Source organism: Carassius gibelio, chromosome A6 (genome assembly GCF_023724105.1).
Source record: "Carassius gibelio isolate Cgi1373 ecotype wild population from Czech Republic chromosome A6, carGib1.2-hapl.c, whole genome shotgun sequence".
Lineage (NCBI taxonomy): Eukaryota > Metazoa > Chordata > Actinopteri > Cypriniformes > Cyprinidae > Carassius > Carassius gibelio.
This window is the reverse complement of record NC_068376.1, coordinates 25,857,165-25,876,289: the sequence shown is the minus strand read 5'-3', so window position 1 is coordinate 25,876,289 and position 19,125 is coordinate 25,857,165. Positions and strand designations below refer to the sequence as shown.

The following is a 19,125-nucleotide window of genomic DNA, read 5'->3' as shown; positions in this document are numbered from 1 at the left end:
AGAATATGCCGTGTAAACCTTCTGTCAAGATCAAGAGTAATTTTGACTCTCCCATCTTCCAGTGAAAAGTGCAGGGCTGAAAGACAATACAGTGAGATCTACTGACGGTGGCATGATATAAAAGGATGTCCCGAAATCATTAGGTTCATGAAACTAGACAGCAACACATATTCCGTAAGATATTATTGATGTAGATTTTGTATTTTGTTTTCAGTATACAAATAAAGAGCCCAACAGTATAATAGTTTATAATTGAACAATATCACACTAGCAAATGAAATGGGATACAGGCTGTGGTTACTAGCATTGCACAGACTAAAGGCTGATGTCAGTAGTGCAGAGTAAGATTTTCTGCTCAAAACGTTCTTTAATTATGGCTCCAGCTCCAGACAACTACAGAGAATGCAAAACCCTTATAAAACCCATTACAAGTCATTATAACTTTGCACTATTTTTAAAATATTTAATTTAATAACTAAAAATGTAAAGTGGCGAAACCAGTTCTGTAATCTATAAAAAAAGTTTAAACAAATTATATATAAAATAAAATAAAATAAAAAATATAAAAAATAAATAATAAATAGATAAATAGATAAATTACATGAAATACATAAATTAAATATAAAAAAAAAAATGATCAGGAATTTTGAGTTAAGAATTCCAGGAAGATTATTATAAATAATACTAGACAGATAGATTCATTATGGAAAAGGTGTAAAAAAGAAAATAGAAAGCGACACGTCATCGACCCTACTTAATATGCATGTTTGGAACGCCGCTTTGACCAATCAGAATTCAGGAGCGGAACTACAGACACACTACTTTTAGAAAGACACACTATGAGAACAGTCTTGTGCTTCAGTTGTCCAGTAGCCAATCCTCGGCTTTCTTCAGCAGGCGTGCGGAACCACAGCCTTCGGCGCTAGGATCCAGAGGGCAGGGCTTTGATTTCTCAACTAATTCCTCTGGCAAAACACGAAACGCTCATATGCACAACTTCCTGGATAGAGAAGCGGACCGCGCTGAATGCGATCGCAGCGACTGACTTTGTATATGCGCGCGAGAGGGGCGCTGCACACAAGAGGAACTGATCGAGCACGAGCGTTTTAAAGTGTGTACGGTTGGGATTAACTTGAGCATGTAAAGGACGCCAAAGAGCAGAAGTGTGTGCGGATTGTGGGCTGTCCGAAATGTCCCACGAAACAGGCACACGATTTGTCGCCGGCTATTGAAATCGCCGCGATCACTTGTAATTATTTTGGTTAGTCAAATTAGTGTGTTTCCTTCATTGACGCTCAGTTTGATCCGCCATTCCGTGTTGCTCTAATTGCGCATTTGGACATGTGGAGACTGCGAGGATCGTGTCGTGTGGGGATGTTGTGTTTGACTTTATCAGCCCTTCTCATCCAACCCATCAGCTGTCGTCCCGGTAAGAGAGGCTCTTGTGGTTAATATTTTATGATATGAACGGTGATTGTGGGATATTTCAATGCAATAAGTTGTGCTGAATGAGCAGGTGCGTTCGTGTAGATCAGTGTCAGAGATCATGAGGCATTTAGAGAGATCGTGCATGTTTAAGGCAAATATGTGCCTTGCAAAGCAAAAGGATCTTAACTGTAGATGCTATAATTCAGGATTTGATAGGTTTCATATGATTAAAGGCATATGAAAAGGGTAAAGGCTTTAGCAAGATCTCGGATGGTCTCACGGACTTGTTCCCAAGGTGATGTCAACAAGGCTATGTGGAAGGTATCCAGAAACTCTAGATTGGCTTCTAATGAGGAAGTATTTATTATTATTTAATTCATTTTTTTTTCAGTGTAATTTTGTTTTATTATTTTTATTTGATATAACTCTTTAATATGTTTTACACAGTACTGTACATTGATCAGTGTAGCTGAATTTAAATGTGCTTTAAATAAAATTGACTTGATTTTTAAATTAAACTGAAATCCATTTTAAATCCATTTAATTTATGTCTTCCTTATATCAGCCTGCTAGTTTTAGAAATGCTTTTCTTATAATTTGTGGATATTAAATGATTCTGTATAGGAGAAAAATGCTTACATTTTTGAGAAGCTCATACAGGTAGTGTACTGTTAAAGGTTTTCATGATTAAAACAGCATCTTTACTTCCCATCAGTTTAACCTGTCGCAGTAATTGCTGTGATTTAAATTTTGGTTACACTTAGATTTTACTCCAATTTAATTTGCCACCTTAAATTAAGCTTTTCATTTATTTCATTTTATTCAGCATAAGCTGATTCGCTGGTCTTACATGGATTTAGCTGGACTCCAAACCTGGCCAAACTGGTAATTAGCTGCCAGCCTGACCATCTAAAAATATCAGCCAAAAGAGCATCTTGACCAGTTGGAAAACCAGCTAAACCATTTTATGGAACCTTTGATCAAATATAACTGACATATTGAATCTAGTTCAATTACCATTGGCTTTTCTAACCAGGGCTGTATCCACCATAGATATTAAAAGCAACTATTGAATGTTCTTATTAATGGTTGACCAATATCACATTTGGTGCCCATTAATATGTGCCTATATTCTCATCCCTAACCACTTCTGGTCATGTAATGTGAAAATATTTTAATTGTTCTGCATTATCAATCACCACATTACCATTGTACAGAACCAATATGAATCAGCAATTACAGCCAATACATATCAGTTCTGTTTAAGCATCAAATATGCCATATTTTCCGTTTAGACTGTGGCTCTTGGACACTCTTGACATCATGTGAGCTTAATGAGCATAGTAAAAAAAATCCAAGCAATAAGTCTTGCTGGAAATTTGGAACATGATAATAAATTGAACACACCAGACCTTTTCTCCACTGCCGAGGCGGCACTGAAATGAATAGAAATATAGGCTTGGAAATGTGTCAGGCCTTTATTACTCACGGATAACAGCCTTAGCAGATGAACGGAACATGGTGGACATCAGTGTTTCCTTGTCCTGTCCCAGCCCTCATTAGCTTTTATTTGAGTACAGACACTCACTTCTGTACACTGTCACAGATGCCGTCCCTATATTTCTATTATCGGTATCATATTTTTATAGCTGACAGTGAGCTGAAATGGTCAGCATGTAGGGTGATGGTTAAACCGCAAGTTTAGATAACCTCTGATGGTAACAGCCTGTTACATCAGCTTGCGTAATGGTTTATGGGGAGATGTTACATTTGACATCTACATCTGAACAGATGTTTTATTCTTATTGAAGATAGTCTGGCCACTGGGCGTAGATGTTGAATGATAAAACTTTCTGACCCAAGACTGTTCCCCATGTCTTCCCCCGAGCTGATCAGAAACGAAAGGGCACTTCATTATGTGGTTCAGGAAGGGTTGGGACATCCGATTATGTAATTCTTTTTGTTTCGGAGTTCCATTTGAATTATATATTGTTTGTGTTGCTCTGATTTTGCTTACATTTTGGAGACTAAATATATATAGCAGCTTAAAACACACACCACTAGTAAAAAATTTGAATAAATATGATTTTTTTATGCTCACTAAGTAATATTGTGAAATCTTATTACAATTGAAAATAACAGTTTTTTATTTTAATATATTTTAACATTTAATTTTTCCTTTGATGGCAAAGCTGAATTTTCAGCAGTTATTACTCCTCTCTTCAGTTATCCATAAAAAATATTTCTGCTCATTATAATAATAAAATGGTTATGTTATTAAAACTTTTAAATGTTTTTTGCTGCTATTTTTGTGACATTCTACCATTAAAAAGATTGGGATAAGTAAAATAACACATTTTAAATAATAGGCAAGGATGAATTCAATTGATCAAAAATCACTGTCAGGAAATTTATAATTTTGAGAAAGGTTTATATTTCAAAAAAATGCATTTCTTTTAAACTTTCAAAAATTATCCAAAATTCCTGAAATTTCACAAAAATCTTTTTCCACCATTGATAACAATAATAACCACTATAAATAATAGATATCCAATAATAATCAGCATCAACTCAGCATATTAAAATTATTTTTGTAGGATCATGTGATATTGAAGGCTGATATATAATGACGCCGGAAATTCAGTTTTGCTGCACAGGAATAAATTGCATCATAAACTATATATTCAAAAAGAAAACAATTATTTTAAATTGTAATAATATTTCACAGGATCACAGTATTACTGGACATTACCAAAGTCAATAACAAGTTCACATCCGAGCAGGTTTTGTGTAAAATTGAATATGCACTCTCGAGCTACAACCTGCTCCTGAGCATTTGTAGATGTCTTTAAACTTATATCAAATCCATAGTTTAAACTTTTCATTTGTGTTCTTTCGTGCTTGCAAAAGAAGGTCAAAGATCTCCAAGCCCTGCGGGGAGCATCTATCATCTCCTCTGGCCGACACCACAGGAAGCTTCTGCTTGACACCAGTATCCATCAAGGGCCTCTTGTCAAAAGACACTGGATTTTTAATGCTCTACCTTGCCCTCTGTTGCCGCACTCTTGCTCTCCTCTAATGAGGAGTCCTTTCCTGTGTGATTGAAAGGCAGTCGGCACAATAAAATCAGAAAAGAAGCCCTCTACTCCTCTGCCATTCTTATCCACCCATCACCAAAATCCTGACCTGCATACAAAGAGCCTGTTAAGCATTTAATTGAAAGCAGAGAGTAAAAAATCAATACGCATGAAGCTTGAAAAATAATGGAAAGCAGTGATCCAGATCCATATTTCATATCCACAGATGGGTGTGACTTTTACATATGTCACTGGCTCACTTTAGGGTGCATTTTACAGTCTTTTTAAACAAGATTGGGGTTTGACTGTGGGCAAGTGCTTTAACACTTTAACAGTGGTTTAAAGTTTTAGTTCCTTGGAAGATCACTCCTGTTGTAACACATTTTAGACTCAGATATGGCTTGTTATGTGAATAAAAGTCCGGTATTTTGCCCCACTGTTTGTATTTCAAGTGTAAAGACGTGATGATTTGACGAGATGCTTTAAGAAATGGTATGGGATTCTGCATTCTGTTGTGTCTTATTCTAGGATTCTGAGATGTGTGTGTTTGTGCTTGTTTCTGCTTCATCAGCAGTATTTTTTCAGCAGGGAAAAGATTCAGGAGGGACGTCTCTCCTCAGACCTTATGTTGCATAGTCATTTTTGTCATTTATTTTTATTTGGTCATGACCATCACATCTGGCATTAAAATCCAGACAATTCTAAAATGTTCTAAAAGGATATATTCAACTTACTTGTAGGCATGGACAATATACTTTTTTTGTAGATAATTACTTTCATGTTATGGCTGCTAAATAAAATAAAGTTTACAAAGATAATAATAATATTAAGCAGCAAAAAAAAAAAAAAAAATTATATACATATATACATATATATATATATATATATATATATATATATATATATATATAAAAATTCACATTTGTAATGGTGTTTCTTGAGCATCTAATCAGTAGTATGATTAGAATGATTTTTGAAGGATCATGTGACACTGAAAATTCAGCCCACAATCACATGAATAAATTACATTTAAAAATTTATAAAATGCAATACAATAATAATAATAATAATAATAATAATAATAATAATAATAATAATAATAATAATAACATTTTACAATATTACTGCTTTGGTGAGTATGAACATTTAAAAAAAAACTTTTTATTTTATTGTGAATCCATACTTATTTGTGTGTGTGTGTGTGTGTTTATATATATATATATATATATATATATATATATATATATATATATATATATATATATATATATATATATATAATACAAAAATATAGCAATATTCTCCTATTGATATACTTAGGTTTTAAAATATTAAAGTTCAATGCAGAACTCGTTCTAAGAAACTCCAATGTGTAGGTAGTTGAAGTGCTAATTATGTGTGATCACATTTGCTATTTCTACAAGCTATTAGTTGATTTTTACCTACTGGATCATAAAAGCCCTTCGATTTGCATTGAAAAGAGACACTAGTTCCTGGAATCTCATACAGTCTGGCAAGGTAACTCTTTTTACTTCTACTAAGACGTGGCCACTTAGCACATCTTAGCAATGGCAAAGCTAACACTTAAAAAAGCACCCTAGTACCATGGCGGCAATTCTGCACTCCCGTTTTCTAAAAACCAGAGTCTTCCAGTGCATAAAATAGTGTAGACATGTCTTTTTAATGACTGCAGTATTGCGGTCCTGCTTTTTCTCTTGAATTATCTTCTGTATTCTGTATTCCACAGCAATATTGCAAATTGTACTTTAATTAGTGCTTCAAATGGTGAAGAAATGATCAATTGTGAAACCTGCTCCCTATTTGAGACGAAGTTTTCTTGACTTCTTTAGCAGCTGAGTATGTACAGTAGTTGCCCAGAGCAGATGAGATATTTACATTTTTATTGAGGTGCAGGCAGAACACAACTGGAGGCCAGAGATCGGGTCAGAGATTCTTTAGCCACAAGCTCTCTATGAGTCTTTTATCATATGTTTCCAATTGCCACATGCTGCGCTTTGGATCTCTGGTGTGGTTGATGAAGGGCCTTGACCTGCCGCATCCTTATATCGATTCGGACTGTCCAATCACCCACACCAATGACACTGTGAACCACGTTAAAAAGGCTTAAGATGTTTGGAATGAAAGTCTGTTTGGTTCTGTTGGTTCACTGGCGCCTTTGATGAATCTGTAGCACATGGGGGAGCTTCTTAGCTGGAAGGCGGTCTCCGATGTATCTTTTATGCGCATGATACTTGTATAGAATCTAATTACATGTATATTCAGTTCTGTGCAGATATATTAAAACGATAAAACTCGCAGCTATGAGTTAATAGCTATGTTTTATAAGCCCTGAAATATCGAGAGAACAATCTGATGGCAGTAATTAGGTGTCAGTTCATGTAGCCTCTCACAAATGATTTTGCTAATTATACGTTATTTTAAGAGAGAGGTTGTATTATCTTAATAAAATGATTGATTTGTGCCCTTAATAGCCTGGCAGCTTCAGAGGCCTCAGAGTGAATCTTTTTCTTGCTCTCGCTTATACAGACACGCTTTTTGCTTCTTTTTCCCTCTCACTTCCTCTATCTTTCCTGACCTTAATACTTTGGAGATATAGAAGTACGGGAGAGTTATCACACCCCTCGACTTGTTGCAAGCCCATTCAAAATGCTCAGAGAAGTAGTAATTTTCTTCTTTCAAATGGATTACAGATAGTGCTATGGTGGATGTACATGACCACAAACACACAAACACACATATACAGTGTATATATATATATATATATATATATATATATATATATATATATATATATATATATATATATATATATATATATATATATATATATACGGGAGAGTTATCGCACCCCTCGACTAGACACACACACACACACACACACACTTCATCTTAAAACTACTGATCCAAAATTGTTTTGCAGGCCATCCTTTGTTTTATATATATATTTTTTATATTTAGGGATTTTTTAAATCAGGCATCTAAAAGCTGCGTGTTGGATAGCCTTTAAATTTGATAAAAAAAAAAATGTGTGTGTGTGTGAAAACAACAAATCACAATGAATCATTTTAAAACTAGCTGAATAAACTAAATACTTAATCAGTGTTTTCTCCAAGCAATGTTTGAAAATAATTTTTGGTGATTTAATTTTTTTCCTTTGTCTTAGTGATTCTGTTTAAATTTGAGCAAGTACACTGTAAGAAAAAATACACCATATCTACTCAATAAAAATGAGGCAACAGATTACAAGCAATATTATTAATTAAATTTCACAAGGTTTAGTATTGAGTAAATATTAATTAAATGAGACCCTTAATAGTTATTCATTTAATATGAGTAGATTTGAATAGAAAACAGCACAGAATTAAGTATAACCCAAATAAAAATATTGAGTTGTTTTGAAAAAGATAAACTCCCTAATGTGTAAATAGTACTAATAAATATTAATTCGATTTTACATATCATAATTGAGTAATCATCATCTACATCAATCTGCACATTGATTTGAATTTAATCAATGCAATTAATTAAATCGAAATATTTCTTTCTTATGAATAATATGGCCCAGAAAGTACAGAAGTTAAATACTCAAATAAGAATTTTATTAACAATTCACTTTTGTGCTTTAGACACATTGTAGCAAATCATTGTACACTGCAACCACAGTCTCATTTCAAGCCAGAAGTTTGAAAAGGACAGAATGCTGACTTTAAACTATTTTGTAAAAACAAAAATAAATTACATACAGAATGATGTGATGTGTCTATAAACCTGTTTCCATGCTTTCTCATCTCACATCCCACTAAATTGGGTCAATAATGATCTTAAAGGAAAATCCTCCAGAGGTGCATGTACCAAAAAAAAGCAGAAAAGTGTAATTTGTATAGAGCAATAAACATTTCGTACTTTGAACTAGAAATATCACTGACATTCGTGGGATAAGAGTCCAAATCAGTGCTAACTTACAAACATAACACTTTCAGATGTGTAATTCCCAAGCTCTGTAGAAGCTAAACATTGTGTAGCAAATCATGTACACTGCAACTACTACTGTCTCTTTTTTCAAGCCAGAAGTTTGAAAAGGACAGAATGCTGACTTTAAACTATTTTGTAAAAACAAAAATAAATTACATACAGAATGATGTGATGTGTCTATAAACCTGTTTCCATGCTTTCTCATCTCACATCCCACTAAATTGGGTCAATAATGATCTTAAAGGAAAATCCTCCAGAGGTGCATGTACCAAAAAAAAGCAGAAAAGTGTAATTTGTATAGAGCAATAAACATTTCGTACTTTGAACTAGAAATATCACTGACATTCGTGGGATAAGAGTCCAAATCAGTGCTAACTTACAAACATAACACTTTCAGATGTGTAATTCCCAAGCTCTGTAGAAGCTAAACATTGTGTAGCAAATCATGTACACTGCAACTACTACTGTCTCTTTTTTCAAGCCAGAAGTTTGCTCAAGCATTTCAAACTTTTTCAGAACTTTGAAAAGGACAAAATGCTGACTTCAACTTAAAAAAAAGGAGCAGTAAAGATCTTAAAGAAAAATACTCCATAATGGCATGTGCCAAAACATAAATAATAAAAGTGCAAATTGTACTGAGTAAAATACATTTGTACTTTGAATTTACAACAATTGAAATGTACGACATTTTTTGGACAAAACAGTGTCAACTTACAAACATAGCACTTTCAAATGTGCAATTCCCAAGCTCTGTAGAAGATGAACATTGTGTAGCACAAAAGTCTGCACTGCAATACAGTCCCATTTCAAGCCTGAAGTTTGTTCTTGAGGGACTGGACTTTGTTAGAAAGCTTTGAATCATCCAGTTCCAAGAAAAAAAATTGGAACACCTCAAAGGTGTACTTCAGTAGTCTGGGATAATCAAGATTCAGCGCGATTCAAGCCAAAGAGGACAATGCAAGCCCTTGCAATATCTCCAAGTCCTGTGATGACTTCCACGCCCTTAATGAGGATCCCAATGTACTTTGGGCAGTTGCTTGTAGAAGCTCCACACTTTGGGGTCACATTAATGGCCATTATGAGCTGTTCAAGTTCCTCCAAGTTCCTGTCCTGCAACATGAAATTGTCATTGTCTTAGTATAAAACTGTCAGAAATATTTTGCAAGCATATCAAATTACTAGAAAATACATTCATTATTGTTTTCATAGCTTATGAATCTATTTTAGTAGATATTATTTTCTTGCAGGCCTTGGTGTCAAATTGTTATTTGTTGTGTTTTCTTCTCTATTTTGATGTTTTTGTACAGTGTTCATGTAGGTTACAATAAGTCAAATTTTAGACCTTAAGACCTACACGATGCATTACCAAAAAAAATTCAAATCAAAGAAATTCTGAAAAAAAAAATCATTAATTTAATTTACATGTAAAGGTCACATTTCTAGATTAATCAACAAATTGAGGAATTAAGTTAAATTTATATTAAGTTCACCTACGTTGAATTCTTTGATAAGATGTCCCCCTTGTTCTCCAAGGTATTTTTTGTAAGATACCGAGGAACAATCTCTCTGGTCCTCTCAATCGAAGAGTGCTGGGGAGGAAGTCAATCACTAAAAACAAAAAAAAACAAAAAACTGGATGTTTCTGTAATTTATAAAAGTAAACACATGACACCTATCAATTCTGATCATACTTTACATGTCTGCTTTACTTAATGTATAAAGCTTCGTCAGACCATAAGGCAGAGCTTCATAATGCTTTAAAGTAGAAATTACTGTTTATGATTTCATGATAATCCATTAGCCCCTACCACACATGCACTGCAAGCCTGAAATTACAAAGACATCACCTGAAGGAGAATGTTCGAATCTGATATTAAATGGATTTAACCCGGTCAGCTCTATAGTACAAAGTCTGTGTCATTTCTGAATTACCCCATGTACAAAATACAACAGGGAATTATCCGAAGGATTCACAGTGAGCAATTGAAGGTATTAAAAAGGGTTAACCCTGTAAAAAAGGGTTTTCTTGGGAGTTTTTCCTCGGTCAGTGTGAGGGTCTAAGGGCAGAGGCTGTTGTCATGATAAGGCAAAAAACAGCATCTTAAAGGCATGAGCTATTATTAGTTTTTCCTTTTCTAAAATAGTACAGCATCTCTGGAGGACAATTGTCTATCATTCAGTTTGATGTCTTTATTGATATAATTTGGAAATCTTATGGAACAAAGCTACTTCTAATTTAGAAAACTACTGTACCTGCAGCATTTCCATTATGATCTCCAGTCTTCTTCCAAGTGCTCCATCTTTGGCACAAAATGGCGTCAGTAGCTTGGGAGTGTGACAGTCAAACACAGACATAAATTTCGGTACCAGAAGTACAGTAGTTGTTCTTTGAAATTCTGCATTGATCTGAAACACAAAGGCGACAAAGATATCACATCAGTTCTTAGCCTTTTAAACCTCTTTCATATAAACTGTCTAACATTCAATAATTTTTGCCACTGTCAGAGTACTGAAGTCCTCCTCCACAATATTTGCCAATTTAATCATTCTGGAATTGTAAATGAGGAAGAGTTAATGTAATTTTAAAGATTTTAATAACATTATTGAAACTTTGTGGGAGAAAAAAAACGTGTTAGACTAATTATTAATCAAAGTATGAATATTTTTTTTCAATTTTTAGTGTACGGTTTAGCTGTAAAATTATAGAGTTTGTGCCAATGTAAGATTACCACATTAAAATTAACAGATTTATGCATGAAAATAAATAAAATTGTGGCTCTTAAACATAACACTGTTAATAGACTGACTTCACGTGGATTTAGCTAAGTTAACTTACAAAACAGTGAAACAAAGAGAGAAGTTAAGTTACCTGCCTCTGGAAGACGAGCTCCACACACGAGAAGTAAAGCCAACGGAACTGCGTCAAGTGCCGTCTGAAATATAAGATCCTCATCCAGCGAAAACCCCAAATATTGCGCTTTATGGAACCTTAAAATTAAACGCGATGTACTTATTTACGCAATTTCATACAAAACATACTTAGGATATGATATTAACACACAAAAGACCTAGGAACCATGATAGAGAAAAAGGTAACCCACATCCTTCAAAATAAACGTTTGACTTCGATACATAAGAATTCTTCCAAAATGTATGATGCTGTGTCAATATTATAGCGCAACAACATCACATAGCCTTCCAACAGAAGCCAACTTTGTGTTGCTGCTGAGTCTCTTTTTCTGTGATAACTCATTTTATATTGTAATATACTACTACATGCGTTTTTCTTAGTAGCCCAGTGATAACAAAATAAGTTTTCTTACCTAAGTCAACCAGTCAAATTTTGCAAGATGAGCAATGTGGAAGAAAACGAACATTCACTGTCTGTAGCCTACTCTCTTCAAATGCCTTGTAGGCCTGCTGCATTTTTTAAATAAAAAGGCTCACTTCGACAGGAAGTGCTTTTCAATTAAAATTAGCCCGATTACATTAATTTGAATTAACTCAATATTCTCTCCATTTGGGATTAGATAAATATAATGCTTAAATTTTATTTAACTACAATGGGTAGATTTTATTCCAACCATTTTTATTTGAAATTTAATTAAATATTTGCCTCAAAATCAAAAACACAATTATATTGAATACATTTTAATCAAAAACATTCATTCAAATCTACATGACCACAGAATCATTTCTTACAGTGTACATGCATTGAGCAAGTACATGAAATCAGTTTTTACCTTACCCTGTTTTACTACGATTTACTCGAAAAAAATGATTTTTATTTTGACCACTGAGGCTGTATTTTGCTGAATTTTTGCATGCTTTGTCAACTTCAAATTTTATGTTTCAACCACAGGCGGCAATAGAGAGATCAGAGTTCTGCTGTCTACTTTACTGAAGGAGCAATTAACAAAGAGAGAAAAAATTCAGTCAACATTTACTCAAATTTTACTCATAAAAGAAGATATTTGGGGATACCCAAAAAAAATGGTAGTGCCCATTGACTTCCATAATATGGGAAAAATAAAATGCTATGGAAAAAAGTGTAGCCTAGAAATTTTCGAAAGTCTTGCATAAATTATCTTCTTTTGTGTTCAGCAGAGAATTTCATACAGATTTGGAATGACATAAAAAAAAATTTTACGATGAGAGCATAAATTAGTAAGAAAAATCATTTGTGACTGTTTTTTTTCTATGAATGTTTTAACATAACCTTTCTAACTCACGAATATTCAGTTCATTTAGATTAAAAACCGAGATAAAAAAAATCTGTAGATTTTAAGACCCTTTATTGTTTTTTTGATTATGACTGTCCTTCTAACGGTTGTTACTCACTCTCCCAATTGGTTGATAATTAATAGCAAAAATGTGTTTGCCCTTTCCTCAAACCTATAACATATGATTAATCCAGCTAATGGATCTGCCCAAGCTTTTGATAGACTCAGTCAGCAGAGCGTTTAGCTACTGTAGCTGGTAAGTCCTTAGTGTTAGATTTGGCAGCTTTAGTGATGGCTACTGGTCTAAGAGACTCCGTCTATAGGGATCTTAATTACACCGTAATTATCTCTCACACCAGGTAGATGTTAAGGCATTCTCTGCTCTTAATAGCCTCAATGGAATTTTACATTATGCAGTCTACTTTGCCATTTTAATTTTATTCATGAATGATCACGTAATACTCCAGTGGAACCCAATGGAGAACTCTATAAAACGGAGATCTCTTGGTCTGCGGTTTCTGTTTAACCGTTGGCTTTTCCATGCAGGAAGTCATACTGTATTGCTGTTTAAAATAGGTCAGTCTTCTTACTAAACAATGAAACAATAGACCATCATCACTTGTTCCATAAATACAGGATAAAGCCAGGATGTTAGTGGCTTGCAAACACAATGTGGGCTGGCTTGCTTTGACTCCGGACTCATGGTGTGGGTCCACCTTGTCCCCTGCCTTTTTGCTTTAATACTATAGATAGGATCTTTTCTTCCTTTTGGACATTGATTTATCCTCATTGATTGAATGAATGAGGATAAATGTTTAGTACTTATATGTGAGATGTTAGTGATTAAGATACAGTAGGCTATTTCTAAATGCTGGAAGCCATTCCCTCTCTTCTCTTTTTGTGTTACTACTTGGCAACCCAAATCACGTGTGTGTGTGTGTGTGTGTTTTTTTTTTGTGCTGTTATATAAATAGTGATCAGATAAGACCTCTGTAAAATATTGTCCGATCCTAATAAACCATGTGTGTGTGCGTGTGTGTGCGTGTGTGTGCGTGTGTGTGTGCGTGTGTGTGCGTGTGTGTGTGCGTGTGTGTGCGTGTGTGTGTGCGTGTGTGTGCGTGTGTGCGTGTGTGCGTGTGTGCGTGTGTGTGTGTGTGTGTGTGTGTGTATGTATGTATAAATCTCAATAAAAAAAAATTACACATGGTCCATGTTTACATAAAGACTTTGTCTTCAGCGTTTTTAATTATGGCTATAAGAAGCCATTAATTTTTGAACACTGTAGCAACACTCTAGCAACCAGTCGTTATATCCTAGCAATTCCCTAGAAACCACTCAGTACGCCTTAACAATAGTTTGCCATACTGTTTATTTCTTTTGTTCAAAACTTTGAGAACCAGCCAGAACCAAACTGAAACTACCTAGCAACACCCTGGAAACCACCCATAACACCATAGCAAAGCCATAAAGTCCATACAGAAAACTATAGCCATGGCTTAGCATATTCACTATATTTTTGCTCAAAACAGTCAAAAAAATCTTAGAAACTACCTAACAACACCCTAGCAACCACCCATAACACCTTAGCAATGCCATAGAAACCATACAGAAAACTATAGCAATGGCTTTGCATCTTTACTGTATATACTTTACTAAAAACTTTGAAAACCAGTCATAACGTCTTAGAAACTACTTAGCAACACCTGTACTTCTTTATTAGTGCCATAGAAACCTCTTACTACATTATACTTGGAATATGTATTGCATTTTGCACACTCAGATTTTTTCACTTGAATTGAATCGCAAGCTTGTGAATCATAATTGAATCGAATCATGAAATTTGTGTCAAAACCCAGTCCTGCTATCAACACAATAGAAACCATTCAGATCATCGTTGCCATTGCCTAGCATACAGTATAGTGGGAAAGTTGTCAGGCATCGTGGCAAAGTTTTGCATGCACAAGCACCACTTTACTGTTACTTTTTCTTCTAAAACCTAGTTTTTTTCTTTATTGTTCTTTTGTTTAATGATGACAGTGTTTGGTGATAGGAACAGAGTAGTCCAATTATAAGAAATCTGCACATTGCAGATGTCGCTGATGCAACTTATACACTCTGCTAATGCCATACAAAGCTTTCATCCACAGTTTGAAAAAGGTTTAGTAATTAGGATCTTCCCATTACAGCGATTTCACAGTTTGTAAGCTGGTTTCCCACACAATGACACATAATCTTGGGTCAGCTCTTTAACCTGACATCTTTTTGTGGACAATGTCCACTGGGTCAACAGACAAATATGAACACTAACCGCAAAAATAGATTATGAAGTCCGAGTCGGAGGAAAACAGAGGCCCAGTTAAAAATAACTCAAGAGAGCTTCACGGTTGGCTCCCGATTCTCCCCTTGAAAAGCCTCTGTAAGGAAAGTATATTATATTTCTTTGTGGACACAAAGAAAAATCACTCACATGCAGAATCGTTTATCAAAGCATTGTCTGCACTAACCAAACCACCGACGGAGGTTTATTGCTAGGTTTATCTCCGCGGATGTCAGGTGCTTTAGGTAGGAGGGAGGAGCCTTGCCTCCATTATGCTTTCCTGACCTTTTCTGCTTCTTGGTCTTTGCGTGCTATGTTTGCCCTTTGAGGACTTGCTTTGGAACACAGTCTAAATGTTCACTGTGCCATTTAAGGATGTTTGTGCCATGGATTTAGAGCTTTCAGTAAAGGTCGACAAAGAGGGGTATTGTTAAGGAAGTTGAGTAGTGCAGTTGATAGACTCACCTGTTGTGACCTGCGTGTTGAATTGGGACATGCCTGGACCCTGAAACGCGGCCCACTCTTTGCCAATTCATCCGTGCTTGCATTTCTTGTTTAGAGTGCAGTACTTTATCGAGTTTTCATTAATGCATTCTTTTTTTTTTTTCTTTTTTTTTTTTTAGAATGGATTGCAAATGAAAGCACATGATTGTTTGTACTGAAAGTCACAAATTGATGGGTTTTAAAGGAATAGTAAACCAATAAATTGTAATTTGCAGAAAATTTACTTGCCCTCAGGCCATCCAAGATGTAGATGAGTTTGGTTCTTTATCAGAAGAGATCTGGAAAAAAATAGCATTACATCACTTGCTCATAAAAAGATGAGTGAATCCAGTGAATGGCGGGGGTCCACACAGCTGTTAAAAAAAATCACAATAATCCACATAACTCCAGTCCATCAGTTAACATTTTGTGAAGTGTGTTTTTTAAGAGGATTTATCTTTAAATAATTGCTTTCATCTAAAATACAAGTTTTGTGTCCGTAATATTGCTTTCTCCAGTGAAAAAGTCAGTGTTATCTGAATCAGGATCACTGATCTATATATATGACTGGATCGCTCATCGTGTTCTAAACTGCCATTCAGTGGTGAAGCCCTCGAAAGTGTTCGATCTCCCATCTTACTGTTCTCTAATGGCGAGTGCATCATTGACTGACAGCCAAAACACTGATCTAAAATCAACCAATTCAATGTGTATCAGTCATACATTTTTAACTATGTTTATTGGTCAAAAAATTGCCATAGTGGGCATTTCGGTTTATTTAAACCTTCCAAGTTCTTCTCATGTTAAAGTGTGACAGGCTATTTTCAGCACTTCTACTGGGAGTATGGGTTGTTTATGTATTATGATGCTGTGAAGCTTATGTGAACATGGCAACAGTAGCTTTACATTGTCCTTTATGTGTGGTGTGTGGAACAAATTATCAAAACTAACAGTAAAATTAGTTATGATTAGAATATTTTAGTTGATTTTGATATTTTTAATTGATCTTATTTACAGATAAATTCTGTATGCCATGTCAGGTTCATCAGTACATTATTAGTAGTTAAGTAATTTTTTGTTTTATTAATACACTATTCCCGTTTGTCTTTTCATACTTGGGTTTATAGATTTGAATGAACTTCAGCATATACACTAATGTTAAAATCATTTTTTTTTTAAATAAATGAATGCACTTATTCAGCAAGAATGCATTAAATTGATCAAAAGCAAGACTAAATACATTTATATGGTACAAAAGGTTTCTATTTCCAATAAATGCTGTTCTTTTGAGGATTCTGTTCACCCTTCAAAATGAATTAAAATGGTAAGCAGCTCAATAGTCAACATTGATAAAAAGAAATGTCTATTGAGCTCCAAATTAGCATTTTCAGTTAATTTCACATTATTATTATTATTTTTATTTTTTTATAAACAGACTTAAAAAATTGTACAGACCCCAACATTTCTAAAGGTGTTTATTACACTGTTTGTGATAAAGTATATCTCTATTTTATGATATCTGAAAACACTTTAGAAGCTACAGTACACAGCAACACCCTATTATTACATCAACTAATTTCATAAAATGTAAAAATGATACAGTAGTTAAGCATGTTAGTTCATCAGTAAACAGCTATACAGTATAGTTGAACATGTAACAGACAGATTTATAATTTTGGTGTTATAGGACACTTAACATCTGCTAATACTTGCGCGTCCTTGCGTGTACATGTTTACCCGTGTGTAGGTTGCCCTTATGTTGATGTTTGTGAGTTCAGAGGCAGCAGTTCCTCTTTAATGTCATGTTTAGCTGCACTGAACTGTGTAAATGCACCTGGCATCACAATCTGCCAGTGCACATATTGCCTGTCTCTTGTATCCCTCCTGACTCATAACAACAAGCCGGCTACAGGCACACATACACACACCTCACCTTAAGCAAGCCATCCTTCATTTACTATACTCATGATCTCCTTACCGCATCAAATGGCAGACATGCAAACATATTTCCTCAGAGGACTGGTTTGCTGATGTGGCACCTGCCGGCTGGTGGCTACTGTTTTAAAAGCCCACGGGAGAAGACTTCAAACAAGCCTTGCGTAAGCACCGAGATATTGAGTCCTTTATTTTAGGTCATAATGTTTAGCCTTTGTAACGAGCGATGAGAAAATCATTACAGGTTAGTGAATCCCATTCATAACCTTTGAATGGTTTCTGATAGCTTTCACAGATGTTAATTGTCTGCCATGCTAGTACAATATACTGCGTAGTCTGTTGCTGTCCATCAGGGATTAAACAATAAACAGACCCAGACAGGTTGCTAACCGACCAATGAGAGCGGTCCTAATTGCTTACTAACCAATAAGAGTGGATGGAATTGGTGCGATGGAGGGAATCGACTTAGTGCAGCCACTAATTAATCTCCAAAGTAATGATGCAAGTGAGGGCAAGAGCACAGCGAAGGATCGGAAAATCTGTTTATGCAAGAGGAGCAGCACCAGGGTGTCTGCACCCCCCGGAGACTGAGTCACTTTAAGACACTTTGAAGCAAGATAAAATGAGGAACTGCGCTTCAGTTTTGAGATCTGATGACTGCCTGACGAGGTGCACTGTTTAAGTGTTCCCAACATGTGTGCACGTGATGTGTTGTACTGTACGTCAGGGAATGGTTGGTGAAAGCTGTAGTTCACTTGAAAATGAACATTTTATCATTTATTCACCTTGGTGCCAAATTTCTAGGTGATAGGTGAAAAAAAAAAAGTGTCAAAGCAAAGATGTCTCAGGAGGATGTTGAATCAATGGTGAACACATTTTAAATGTGAACATAGACTACCATTCAGTAGATATTTTCAACAAGATTATATTCAACAAAGATGCAGAAAATATGTATCACAGTTTTCAAAAAAAAAATGTAACCGCAAATGTGTTTTCAACATAACAGTAATAAGAAATGATTCTTGAGCACCAAATCAGCATGTTAAAATAATTTCTGAAGGAATTTAGTTCATTTTAAATTGTAATAATATTACTTGTTTTTTTACCGGATTTTTGATTAAATACATACAGACTTGTTGGGCATGAGATACCTCTTATTTAAAGGAACACTCCGACTTTTTGGGACTTTAGCTAATTAATATTCACAGTATCCCCCAGAGTTAGATAAGTCCATACACACCCTTTTCATTTCTGTGCGTTTTGTAAGTGCTATTTGACGCACCCACCGCTAGCCTAGCTTAGCACAAAGACTGGATGTAAATGGATACTGTTAGCATAGTAATCCCAATAAGTTTTAAAATAATGCAAACATTTTCCTATTTACATGTTGTGATCTGTATAGTCACAGCGTGTACAAATAACAAGGCTATATGAGACAGAGACCATTTTTAATCGTTTAAATACTGGGAACTATATTCTCACTAGGCGTAGGAGCACAGCTAACCTTACTTGGGCGGAGTGGCTACTTGGGCGGAGTAAAATTTGCTTCATTTAATAAAATTCAAATTAAATTGTTTTATTCAAGTAATAAAATATGATTTAATTATGTATAATACGGTTTAATTAATTACAAGTAAATCAAATAGACTTTTCTTAAAATGGCAATAAT

At 34.8% G+C, this 19,125-nt stretch overlaps 1 protein-coding gene and 1 long non-coding RNA gene across 2 annotated transcripts in view; one reads left to right on the top strand and one right to left on the bottom strand.

Annotated features, from left to right (window-relative positions):
• Positions 1 to 782: 782 nt before the first annotated feature.
• LOC128015864 (receptor-type tyrosine-protein phosphatase gamma) overlaps positions 783 to 19,125 on the top strand; it is an 83,823-nt gene continuing 65,480 nt past the window's right edge. The window contains exon 1 of the mRNA XM_052600080.1: positions 783 to 1,429. Coding sequence (XP_052456040.1) covers positions 1,342 to 1,429 — 88 coding nt within the window. The 5' untranslated portion in view covers positions 783 to 1,341. The remainder of the gene's footprint in view (positions 1,430 to 19,125) is intronic.
• Positions 9,212 to 12,204, bottom strand: LOC128015873 (uncharacterized). The gene is made up of 4 exons (XR_008184022.1): positions 11,368 to 12,204; positions 10,752 to 10,904; positions 9,993 to 10,106; positions 9,212 to 9,608 (listed from the first exon to the last, which is right to left on the bottom strand). It is a non-coding gene; the product is annotated as an uncharacterized LOC128015873 (long non-coding RNA).